Consider the following 12,605-nt stretch of genomic DNA (forward strand, 5'->3'; position numbering starts at 1 on the left):
ATCATGTGACTTTACAGGTGTGAGATTGTGTGGGAGTGCCGTTGCCAATTGCATCCATCATTGTGCCGTCGATTGTACTACTGGATGCTGGAAAACGGTATTAGTAGTACTAATCATGCGGCGGTCCGTATATAGAATCTTTGTCCAGTTGTGGTCATATCATTATTGTAATCAAGTCGTATTATCTTTGTTGCTAAAGATGAAGATCTGCGTGCAATGCAAGCCAGTACGACTGTACAAAACGAAATAGTAAAGCGTGATGATAAATAAAAATATAAGAGAAGGGAGGAGGGTACCAAGCTGATGAATAATTGGTACATCCAAATCTTAGTCTTGTAATATTTTAAAAAAATGTACCTGTAATAACAGTATAAAAAAGATACTATGTGTACGTACTAATCAAGGGAGTAGTTCTTTTTAATTTGTTATTTCAACTCTGATTGACTCCCAGGTTGGGGTTGCCCTTTGAGCCCTTCTACGTCCAGAAAGCGGGCCGCTAGACAGAATTTGGTCATCATGTGCGCGCCTAAAGCGCACCGGATGCCAGTATAATAATGCTGGCATGGCCACTTTTAGTAAATTAGCAGTACCATCTGACTATAGCATAACCCAAAGGGATCACTGTATCTAACCTAACTAGCTAGCTAATCAAGCCGGGTTAGCGTTAGGATACTGGGATACGTGCAAACTGCGTGTACGATCGCTGCATATTCATTTCTTCGGTGGATTGTTTCAGGACCATGCTCGCCACTGCTCCTGCTTGCTTGCTAATCATGAATCTGGCGCCGGCTTATGTACTGTAAAATTAGTATATACTCCCTAGATGATGACTGATGATCAGGATTATGTGCAAGTAGACCCTGTCCTTCTTTCCTCTCTCGCAAAGCGACTAGGGCAAAGCCTTCCTCCCCTCGGTCTCCATTGACGAGCCTGTGGATTCGCCTCCCTTTCGTCGGCCGCTTCGGCAACAGGTGGCGAGAAGGGGATTCCTAGTGTTCTCGACTCCGGCTAGTACATAGGTTAGGGTTTTTAGTGCAAGCAGGGGTGACGCTCGGACGGATGATGGTGCTTCTTCTTCAAGTCAATCTTCCGGGCTCCAATCCTCCTCAAATTCATCGGGACAGATTAAACGGAGCTCCTGTGTAGATTACCGCTAGTTCCTCGGGGCGGCGAGTTTAGGTTTCTCTTGTGCGTACGTGATGGCGCGATTTGGTGTTAGGTTCTTCATACCGATTCAAAGGTTTAACAACGGTGATTGCGGCTCCAGCGCGCTGGTCCTTCTGGGCACGTGCACAAAGACTTCCCGACTATCATCGACAAGGCCAGACCGGTTCTACCATGGGAGCGACAACAGCAGCGCCTCGGCGGTTCGTTCCACCGACGACATTGGTCGTTCGGTGGTCCAAAGACCTCGATGTAATTTTTATTACGTTTGGGATGCTTTGTACTTTTGATAAACCTTTACTCATGTATAATAGCTAAGTTTTTTTTTTTTTTGAGAAAATGATGTAAGTATGGACCTTTACAGCACACTTGCTCATGTGTTAACTAACTAACGACACGATGCATAATTGCATTGCATGTATGGACAGACCTACCGCATATGACGAGCTAGTGACGAGGATTATAGCTTGACTGGGCGAGGGATATAATTTCATACCGAACATTTTGCTGTGCAGATGCTACCGTTTTCTTTTATTTTCCTTTTCTTTGTGACCAAAGTCTCGTCATGGAAGAGAAAACTTCAAATATCGGGTTAACAGTTTTTTGCGTTTATACAGTTTGTTTGCCCTTTCAGAAGTAGTAGTACACATAACCTGGTTGTTCCATTCCCAGAAAGGAATAGTCATTTCTTTCCAAAGTTGGCAACAGTTGGACATTTGAATTACAGTATGTTGGAATCCGCGAGTGAAATGTTCTAATTCCAGGTAACTCACCACCAGAATGTATTATTGTGAGTGCCAAATCATCGGCCCTTGACTCAAGCCTCCCCGCAAAAAACAGTCCCAAGTCAAGTAGGGCCAATAAAATTTGTGTACAAAAATGTTAATCCAATCAACATTTTCACTGGTACAAAAGGTGAGCTGTAAAAATGTTACGAAATTGCAATTGCTCAATTGGAATGAGTGGGTTTTATAAGAGTTTTCAGGGAACTAAATATTTGTTCTAGAAAGTTATGGTAAATAGTTTTCTTTGAAATAGATTACTAGTATTTGAGTTTTGAATACCTCGTATGTGATCAAGATTAACTGGTAAACAAACCGTGTCACTGGAGAGCATTTACCGTTATTATTACATGTGAATATCAACCATACACGGGCCTATGTTAATTCAACAACAAAACATTACTCCCGCATTGGTATACATATTAAGGTGTAAAAAGATAAAAATTGCATAACTGTTAGTTATGATAATCATAAATACACATGTTTAGTTTTTTATTACAATGAGGCATTTGTAAGCATGAAATAGCACTATATCCTTTAAAAGTTGGAAGAAGGTATGTAAATTAACAGCTCAAAGCCCACACACATACACCATTCCGAGGCACTGCCCTAATTGGAGGTGCACATGCATGCTTGCACACACTAAGATGACACACAAGCACACACCCAGAAGAACCTCGCCTGTCCTCCCATTGTTTCTGAGCTCAAGGCCCCAACTGAAAGAGAATATGGGACATGAATTTAATGGAGTTTCTCCCAACAATAATGTCGAAAATGAGGTGAATATGTAATTAGTTGTTATTTAGAAACAACTTTCAACCACAAGTAGTTCCCATGAAACCGTACCCTCGTGCCGCACCCCTTTTTATTCCTCTCTTCCTCTTCCCTAGTTTTCATTGTAGCACACAATGGGTAAGTAGCCTGTTGATTTTTTGTGACATGTTAGATATATTTAGTTGTGTTATTTTAATTAGTAGATCAAAACCTTATGTTTGCGTTCTTCTCATATGAATTGTTTACTAGACTTTATGTAATCATGATGTGTTCTACCACTGGAAGACATCAACAAGCAACAAGTAATAAGCGGTGCTAATGCCAAAAATCACATGAGAGCGAGTTCAATGCAAATAAATACCACTGCCGAGATGAAGGCCGGGTACATATATAAATATCATGGATAATGTACTATAGAAATACCTTCTGATCACATACCAAATGGTTGTCAAACCAAAATGAATATATATTTTTAGTGATTTTTATCTGTACTCTCATGGTTGGTAGTGTTATATACAACCATTTTTTGGCAATAAATAGCAAGGCTCTTGTTCTTTCATAAAAATAAATAAAGAGTTGTACTCGCCACACATGCTCAGGATGACAAAGTTTTTGAACATTGCCATTTGATTGTGCTCAACTTTATGGAAGTAACCATTGAACATATAGAAGTCAAGCTAATGCGGCAGCTCATTCTCTTGCTATGTCATGTAGAAATTGATCACGTACCTAGAATGCAATTGTTACAAGTGACTCTTCACATCATAGCCAATTCAACAACCACTCTAGCTCAAGCTAGCTAATGACTGAAACTAAGCTCTGGGTAGCTTAGAAGGATGGACGATCATGAGATAACAAGGCAGTTTACACTTGACATCTTCTTCTTCCTTGGGGCCAATCTGCTCCTCCAAGTCTCTTCTGCCATGATCGGCAAACCGCTAACTGCTTTAGTTGACAAGATTATGATCATTGTGTATGCCAATCAACTTCGCAAGATTAAAGATATGTGTTGCACACGTAAAGTGAGTACGTGACACACTAACCTGATCTACAAAACCTCAGTTCAGTGTCGTAGAATTCCTCCTCGCTTCCATCATGATCACAAGCGTCGCCATCGTCATCTTCCTCGTCGTCGCCATCATCGTCGCCGTCGCTGCATCGTGGCATGCGATCATCGCTTCCTATGCGATCATCCCTTCTTGCCTTGCCACCACCTGCCGACACGCCGGCGAAGAGCCCCGTCACGCCCATCTGCTTACCGATCATCCGCGCGACGCAGTACGGTAGCTTCTGCTGGTTCGCGCCGCGCGCTGCCGGCTGCTGCCTCCCGTGCTTCCGGCCGTCGATCCACGCGCCGGCGAAGGCCAGGCAGTCCAGGAGGCTCTCCCTGGCCATGCCGCCCTTCATATCATACGCCTGCGCCCGGCGCCACAGGCTCCTGGCGTGCGCGTTCGCCGGCCGCGCCAGCGAGAGCGCGCGCGTCGCGTCGCTCGCCGCCGCGTCGGCCTCTCGTCGCGCGAGCCGGCACTGCGCGCGGTTGCTGTGCAGCACTAGCCGCTCCCGCCTCGCGCTCAGCGGGCACACCTCCAGCGCCTCCGTGTACAGCTCGATGGCCCTGGCCACCTCGCCGTGCCAGAACATGTCGTTGCCTTGTCTCTTCTTCTCCTTGGCCACAAGCTTTCTCTCGAGCAGCTCGTCCCGAGACATTGCTTCTTCCCTCTCCTTCCTCTCGATCTTTACCTCGCGCAAGCTAGCAACTGATTCCTTTGCTTCCGCGCCTAGCGCACGGCCACGTACATGGCCGTCGTCGTCATCGTTAAGAAGCAGCGCGCTTGTTATGGCATCCCCGAGCCGTCGCCTTGGACCAAGACGCCGGAGCTCGGCCAGGTCGACGAGGCACGGCGCTGTAGCGTCGGCAACGGCGTGCCATGTGTCGTGGTCGTCGAGGAGGAGGAGCAGGCAGTCGATGGCCATGTACTGCCAGTCGTCGGACGACTGCGCGAGGTCGCAGAGGCCGGAGAGCGCGTCGGGGCACGCCGCGATGGCGCCGCGGCCGACGGCACTTCGGCAGAGAAGGCGAAGCAGCCCGACGCCGGCGGGCGAGTCGCCGTTGGCCAACCCGCCCCACATCCGGCACAGCTCGCTCAAGAAACCGTGGTCCTGGCAGATCGTGGCATGAGATGACGGGTCTCTAGAGGCGAGGCAGCTCAGGAAGTAGAGCGACCAGCACTGGAGCTGGCTCGCCCATTCCTCGGCCTTCCGGTCCTCGGCTGCGTCGACGCCGGCACCGACGAGCCCGCGCGTCAAGAGGTCGCGCTGGTACTTAGGACGCTTGCTCGGAGCCAGCGCGACGTAGTTCGCGTACACGTCGCCGATGCACGTGGACGCGGCGTGCACGGCGAGAGGCACCGCCTCGTCGGCACACCGAGCGACGGCGGGGAACGTGGCGTCGTAGCTAGCGAGGTGGCCCAGAGCGCGCGCGGCGGCGCGCTGCTCGACCCACGTCATGGCGCCGCCGAGGAGGGCCAGCAAGGGGCGCACGGCGCCGGCGGCCACGGCCAGCTCGGCGTGCGCGGAGGAGCGGATGGTGTAGGAGCCGACGACGTGTGCGGCGTAGTACGGCACGCACGCGTTCTGGCCGCGGCGGCACCACGCCGCGTCGGCGAGCGTGCGGGCGAGGAGGAGGGACATGCACCGGATGGCGCCGAGCGACGGGAGCTCCGGGTCGTCGGGCGCGTCCATGGCCGCGCGCCACACGGCGACGACCGCCCCGCCGTCGTCGTGCTCACTGTAAGGCAGCTCCCGGAAGAACGCGGCGACGCTGGCGCGGCGGAGCCGCGCGTCCGGCTGCTTGATGGCGCAGAAGAAGCAGCCACAGCTTAGGCCGGGGTCTTCGTCCTCCTCCTCCTCCTGCTCCTCCTCCTCCACGATCTTGGCCATGGCTTTGGACTTGCTCTTGCTGGTGCTGGATTGCACGCTTCTGGTGGTTATCTCCATTTGGATGTGGTGATCTTGCCTTGGTAGTTTTGGTATGTTTCTTGAGTTAGCGCAAGGGCGGGGGGGGGTGAGTGACTAGGGTTTTGTAGAAGTGGGGGGACATGATGCAGATGTAGTGCATATCGGTCAGTCAATTAGCAGTGGATTTTGTATGCTCTTGTTAACTTCTTTTCAGGGAGAGGAAACTGTTGTTTATGTTCAGCATCCGGCCGGGGTGAACTTTTCAGATCCTGTTACTGCTGTTCCTAGTTAATATATATGCATACTGCGAACCTGAATTAGTACTCTTGAGTTCATTGTTTGACACCTGCATATATACCCCTTCAGTACGAGGTAGCTAATCCTTTTTGAATGTTGAGCAGGGTAAAAAGGTTAGTGCCAGATGTTAACAGCAGCAAGGCTTGAGTAAGACAAGTTAACTTGTTGGACAAGAGTCCCTGAAAAAAGCGGTTGGCCAAGAGTTTACTTGTTGGACCGTAGCAGTACAATAACAACAATGGTGTCAACAAATCTTAAGAGATAAACCTATCCTGAAATTCGGACAAGATTGTAAACCACAGACAGTGGCATTCAGTGGGTCATTTGACAATTTTGTAAGTTTGTAACAAGTTTAGTTTGGTTTGAGTTTCTGCAACAACTGCAGGGTTTTTTCCGGTCAGCTCCCATGACTCCTCTCTATCACCAAAGAGAAAAGTGCATATTTCAATCTTAAATTCTTGCCCTTGTCTAATATACAACCTAACTATTAAACCACTTAAGAAGCAACCCTGAACTCTTAAAATCGGCCAGCATTCAACCCTCCCCTCCCCACACCCTAGTTTTGACCCTGTTGGGCGGGTTTGACCCGTTGACCATCTAGTCAACAAGCCAAGTCAGACAAACTTTGTAACAACATCAACAAAGTATTTTGTCCCAAATAAGTTGGTAGGCTAGGTTTCATCTCCTAAGAGTGGCTGAGTTTTTACGTTGGCTCGCCAGCCTAACACGACCATCCTCCTTTGCCCGGGCATGGGACCGGCTATGTTGAGACAACATATGCGGAGTTGTCAGACAAACTTTGCAAAAAAAAAAACAGGAAAAAAATTAAAAATCTAAAATCCATAAAACAAATTTAATCATTCTGGGAAAGTTTCAGATTTTTTTCTCAAAATAAGAAATACCGTCAAAATTCTTTTTTTGCTCGTTTTTTGCCAATTTTTTTCGTAAATTCAAAGTTTACAGAAAAAATACTAAAAATTATGGGAAATTTTAACTTTTTTGGTTCAAATAATGAAAATCACCGTAAATTTACTCTTTTTCGCCAAATTTTGTTAATTTTTTTCCAAATTTTCCGAAAATTTGGCCAAATTTCTTTAAATTTGGCCAAATTTACACTAAGCATTGTACAAAAGTTTAATAAATTTTTACATAATCTTTTTTTGAGAATTTATAAAGTTTGACAAAATTTGGACAGAAAGTGAAATTCAGCGATAATTTTATTTATTTTAATCAAAAAATCTTAAAATTTCCAAGAATACATAGTATTTTTTTCCCCTTGATTTTACAGAAAGTTTTTGATTTTTTCTAGAAAGTTTGAATTTATGAAAAAAATTTGGAAGAAATAAAATTTGATGGTAATTTTCCTTATTTTTTTAAAAAAATTGAAACTTCCCTAGAATGACTAGAATCGTTTTCTTGAATTTTTCAGGAAACTTTGAATTTTGATAAAATTTGTGATGATGTGGTTTGCTGATGGTCTTGCTGACTAGATGGTCAACTGATCCAAACAGGAATTCTTAGCCGGCTTCATAGTTCAAGATTGTATATTAGACTAGGGCAAGAGTTTGAAGTTTAAATATGCACTTCTCTCTTGGATAAATGTTTCATTAGAATTTATGCCACTAGTGCACACTAGAAGTTGGAAGAGAATGTGAAGAATTATCGAAGCCTTAAAATATTTTGATTGATTGATCTGACCTTCATATGGGACATATATAGACTACAATGTGAGCGAGCGAGACTTGAAACACAAAACAAATTGCACTGGGTTTAAAACCTTTTCCATTCTCTTCCTCGTTATCTCTAGCTTAAAAACAATATACTTCTCTTGGTATTGTTTTCTTTGTCAACTCAAAACAATATACTTCTAGTATCAGAGAGGACTGCAGGGTTACCCTCATGACACTGTGCACACCAGGGCTTCGTTAAATTGCAGGAACTAGAGAATGTGGGAATAAAAAAATAGTATTGAGATGTCACGAACTGTGAATTCCTGCCGGCTCACGAAACATAGAAAAATGGGAAACTGTTTCTCTCGGCATGCACAGGAACGAAGAAATATAACTGAAAGAGGTGAAGAGAAGTGTATTTAAGTTCTCAAAGAAAAAAGAAAATGGTGTTTGAGCTCATGTTAAAATTCCAGTTGAGATTGGGGGAATAGGAATGCATGTCATAGGATTCTGGCAACACCAACCATATAAACCAAATTACACCTATATACAAACATTCCTAGATAATTGATATCCTCGAGACTTCTATAAAAATAGTACAATCCAAAGAGGCCCGATTGTTGGATAAGTGTATTTCTAACCGGTGGGTAAATTACATTTTTTTAAAGGAGGTTGAAACCCCCCGCCTCTGCATCTAAGGATGCACATAATCATATTTATTATATTATTGAATAAAGCCTGACAAAACTAATACATGGATCAATTCAAAGCTACCTTTTTGACAACCTCTATCGCTACACCTAAAAGCTTGATGGTGTGCCCTGATCTCGCACCAACCCACACCATTTAACCCGGTAGCCTCTCGAAGCCTCCCAACGGCGAGCCGAGAGCAGCAGTTGGTCTAGCAAACCCTCCGCGCGCACAGCATGTGCACGCTCGAGAACCCATTGCTGCCATCTTCCATCGTCCCATTTTCAAGAGGGGTCAACACAGTGGCGGAGACAGGCCCCAGGCAGCCTGGGGCGTGAGATGTATTTCCTTTGGATACTGTAGCTACAGTGCTACAGTGCCCCAAAGACTGCCTGGGGCGTTGAGTTTTCCTGCCGCCGCTACTGGGTCAACACATTGATATTGCCAGGCCATACTACCGTTGACGTCATCATAACGCCAAACAACACCAACGCTCTACGCTCGTCCATCAAGTCGCACCCATCGTCGAAACTCCAGAACGCCATGTCGCCAGAACCCGTCGTCGTCCGTATTAATTGTGTTCATCAAAATTAATTGTCGCAGCTATGATATAACTTAAGTATACTATGTGATTCCCTGAGACATCAGTTTAACCAAAGTGGGATTAGGGCCGGCCGGCGAGCAAGCGGGGCATCTAGGGCTACGTGGTGCCTGCGCGCGCTTCCCTGTTACCGTCTAATCATCGACCGGTCGACAGAAAATTGGCATCAGTTGCTTTCGCAGCTCAAGATTACGCCCATGCGTGTGCGCATGCATGTCATTTCAGCTGGCATGCACTCCATAATTTACGATGTGGTTAAGGTCTAAAGTTGCGGCGGTTAAACCCCAACACCTGCAGGCCGGCCGGAAGCCTAACTTAATCTAACCGCACCTTTTCAACCAGTTAATTAACAGCTCAGAGCTCAGTAGCTTAAGCAAAGCTACTGTACTAGCTTCAGTTTTGTCTGTAGCGTTTCGAAGCCTGCCCTTGAAGTTTATTTGTTTACACAATGACATCAATTCTGCACAGTTGGTTAAACTTGATGATACCTCGACACATTGTTGCAGAAATGTTGTATTGTAATACATTTCAGTGAGATTTGGTAGTATGAAACATGAATCTGGAGTAACAATATGGTAACTAAAGCTGAAAATACATACGTACTTCATCTGTTCCTAAATATTTGCCTTTTCAGAGATTTTAAATGAACTACCACATATGGATGTATATAGACATATTTTAGAGTATAGATTCACTCATTTTGCTTCGTATGTAGTCACTTGTTGAAATCTCTAGAAAGGCAAATATTTAGGAACGGAGGGAGTATAATTTATTGTGTTTGATTAGTTTATAATTATAAAATATTTCTTTAATATAAATACCATAACAGAATGAAAATTCTCATGCATGCTTGCATGTTTAGGTGTGCTTATCCGCATGCATGTGGCATGATGAGGTGACATGCTTGCATGGTGAGAGTAATCAGTCATAGTTAGCTATTTAGATATACTCCCTCCGTTCCTAAATACAAGTCTTTGTAGAGATTTCACTAGGTGGACTAAATACGGAGCAAAATGAATGATTCTACACTTAAAATGCATCTATATACATCTGTATGTGGTTCATAGTGAAATCTTTACAAAGACTTATATTTAGGAACGGAGGGAGTAGATCACAAATTTAACTATTCATCTTCTCTCGTTTAGTACTTTTTTTTGTGAACTGTTAAAATATGGTTCCCATGTGTACTTTAATTTCATTTTTCTTTCCTTTTTGAAAGTGGCATTCCCACTCACAAAGGTGCTGTGGTCCTTCAAGTTTTTTTCTTGAATATCTGTGGTCCTTCAAGGGAGGACTATGCTTCATCGCTTTGCATCCATGCTGCTTGTTGCCGTACGAAGAAAAACCCAATAAGAAAACAGCTTTAGGCGGCCCCAAGCTAATGCATACAGGGTAGGATTAGGAACTCGGTTAAACTATACAGTGGGCACCTGTTACTCGAGCAGAACAAACTGCTCAGGAGGCCAATGATAAGTCGAGCGAGTCCCCGTGGATGCGGTTTGGTGAGTTCCTATGAGGCCTCCAATGGCTTCACAAATCGATCGCACATGCATGCAGAGTGGGGATAAGCTAGGCTCGGCATTCAGCAAGCACAAGATGATTACGCGGCATTACTGTGATTTTTTTTTCAAAACAGAGGCAAAAGATTTGCCTCATCCATTAATTAAGAAGAAGTTTATAGTTGCTTTTACAACACAAAAGCTAAGATAAAGTACACAACTTCTACTCTCGCGGCATGATGTTCCCCAAGTGCTTCACGCCGGCGGTGATCCAAAGCCTAGCCTTATTCTTGATATTGCAAAGGATGATGGATGGGAGTGTCGATTTATGTTGGAACACCCTAGCATTTCGCTCACACCAAATAGTCCAACAAGTAAGCATGGTGAGGGTTGCCATCGCCTTCCGGTTTGCCACATTTTTCTCGGACATTGTCGTGGAATTGTCACGGCAGATGTCCTAGTGAAAGGACTTAGTCGTGGAGCCATCGCAACTAGGAAGAAAGAAGGGGTTAATCGGGACAAAGGACACGAGGTTTATACTGGTTCAGCCCCTTACGGTGAAGGTAAAAGTCTACGATCCAGTTTTGAGTGGGATTATGTATGTCTCGATAACCAGGGAGCGAATCCGCTTGACCTAGCTCTCGATTTGATGTTACCTGCCCTAAGCCGCCGCTGGGTCGTCCCCTTATATACACGGGCTGACGCCCTGCGGCCTACAGAGTCCCGGCCGGCTCATATACAGTGTCCGGCTCGGTGACTAGTTAATCTTGCCTTATAATACAAGTCATACCATTACGGCGGTTTATCACTATGGGTCTTAAGTCGCCTGTTGGCTTTGGGCCCTTTACTGAACCGCCATCTTCAAATTCGGTCTTGAGCTTCGAGAGTCTTCGTAGGTATAACCCGGCCCCTCCTGGGCGGGTCATACCTAACAGTTATATCCCTAACATTAGGCCCCAGATTGATTTGAACTGGTTCATGTCAATCTTCAATACTTAAGCAAAATCTTCTGCTCTTCTATTGTATAAAATTTTTGTAACCCGCCATGACGTCATCCTTCGGATTTGTGGTGACCCGCCATGACGTCATCTGCTATTTAATGCACGTTTTCGCCCAACGTATCTCAACAGATCCTTATCTTAATGACCATCCCGAGAATCGAGGCGTCCTTGTAGTTGGATAATCATTTTTTCGGCCTCCTCGTTTTTCGCGCCCATTTATCAGTTTTCCCTTATAAATAGACACGACCAGGTCTTTCCTCATTCTCCCCTTTCCTCGTCTTCTTCCTCTCGCAACCCTACTGCCACTCGAGCTCCGCCGCCGCCGCAGAGCACCTCGTCTTCGTCGACCTCGGCCGCTGCATCAACCTGAATCGGTCCAGAGAACGGCGACGACCCTCCGCGGTAGATCTGCAGCTGTAAGTCTTCGCCTTCCTGCACCTCAGATCCGCATTAGGGTTTGCGAGCTCCTCTGTGTTATTCGCTGTTCATCACGGATCCTCCATGGTTTCTCCATTGCGTCCCCTTTTGATCTAAAAGAAGTACTAAACTCACGCGGTAGTTGTTACGCATCCATTTCAGACGCTAGTAGATACCCTTTTCTTGTACAAAGGCTTCTTTAAAACTAATGAACTCCTCTGTACTGGTTTGTTAGGTCTAGAATATTTTTCCTTTTCTGAGCATCCGTTGATCCAAAATAATAATTGCAATCTGTGAAACCTGTTTTTGCACACTTAGTCGATGCTTGTATCTTGATAGATCCTCCTAGCCATGGCGGCTCATACCACCGGCTTTAATTTGAAATGCTCAATAGCTAATTTCAACCACACATGGCGGCTTAAATAAGTTAACTGCTCATGGTGGCTTAAATAATCAGACATAATTAGCCATATACCATTAGGCACCTTTTATAAGCCGCCATCTTGAATATGATTTGAAGTATTTCTCTCCGGCTTAAATTTGAACCGGAAATTTTTATTTTGTCGTAGGCTTCCATCTTTATAATGCTGCTGAAAGCGCCCAAATCACCCGTTACATGCAATTGGGTCAAATCCATCGTCACAGAAAACACCCTTGCTGATTTTGTGAAGACTGGCTATCTACCAAAGAAGGAAGTCATGTCCTATCGTGCTCCTGATCCAACAGAGGAAAAACCTCAACCCAAAGAGGGG

The 12,605-nt window shown here is 45.2% G+C and overlaps 1 protein-coding gene across 1 annotated transcript; it reads right to left on the reverse strand.

The window, feature by feature from the left end:
• Nucleotides 1-3,289: 3,289 nt before the first annotated feature.
• Nucleotides 3,290-5,811, reverse strand: LOC109763010 (uncharacterized). The gene is made up of 2 exons (XM_045227249.2): nucleotides 3,764-5,811; nucleotides 3,290-3,662 (listed from the first exon to the last, which is right to left on the reverse strand). Exons 1-2 carry the CDS (start codon nucleotides 5,715-5,717, stop codon nucleotides 3,565-3,567), a joined length of 2,052 nt encoding a protein of 683 aa, XP_045083184.1. The 5' UTR covers nucleotides 5,718-5,811; the 3' UTR covers nucleotides 3,290-3,564.
• Nucleotides 5,812-12,605: the final 6,794 nt, after the last annotated feature.

Source organism: Aegilops tauschii, chromosome 4 (assembly GCF_002575655.3).
Source record: "Aegilops tauschii subsp. strangulata cultivar AL8/78 chromosome 4, Aet v6.0, whole genome shotgun sequence".
In the NCBI taxonomy this organism is placed as follows: domain Eukaryota; kingdom Viridiplantae; phylum Streptophyta; class Magnoliopsida; order Poales; family Poaceae; genus Aegilops; species Aegilops tauschii.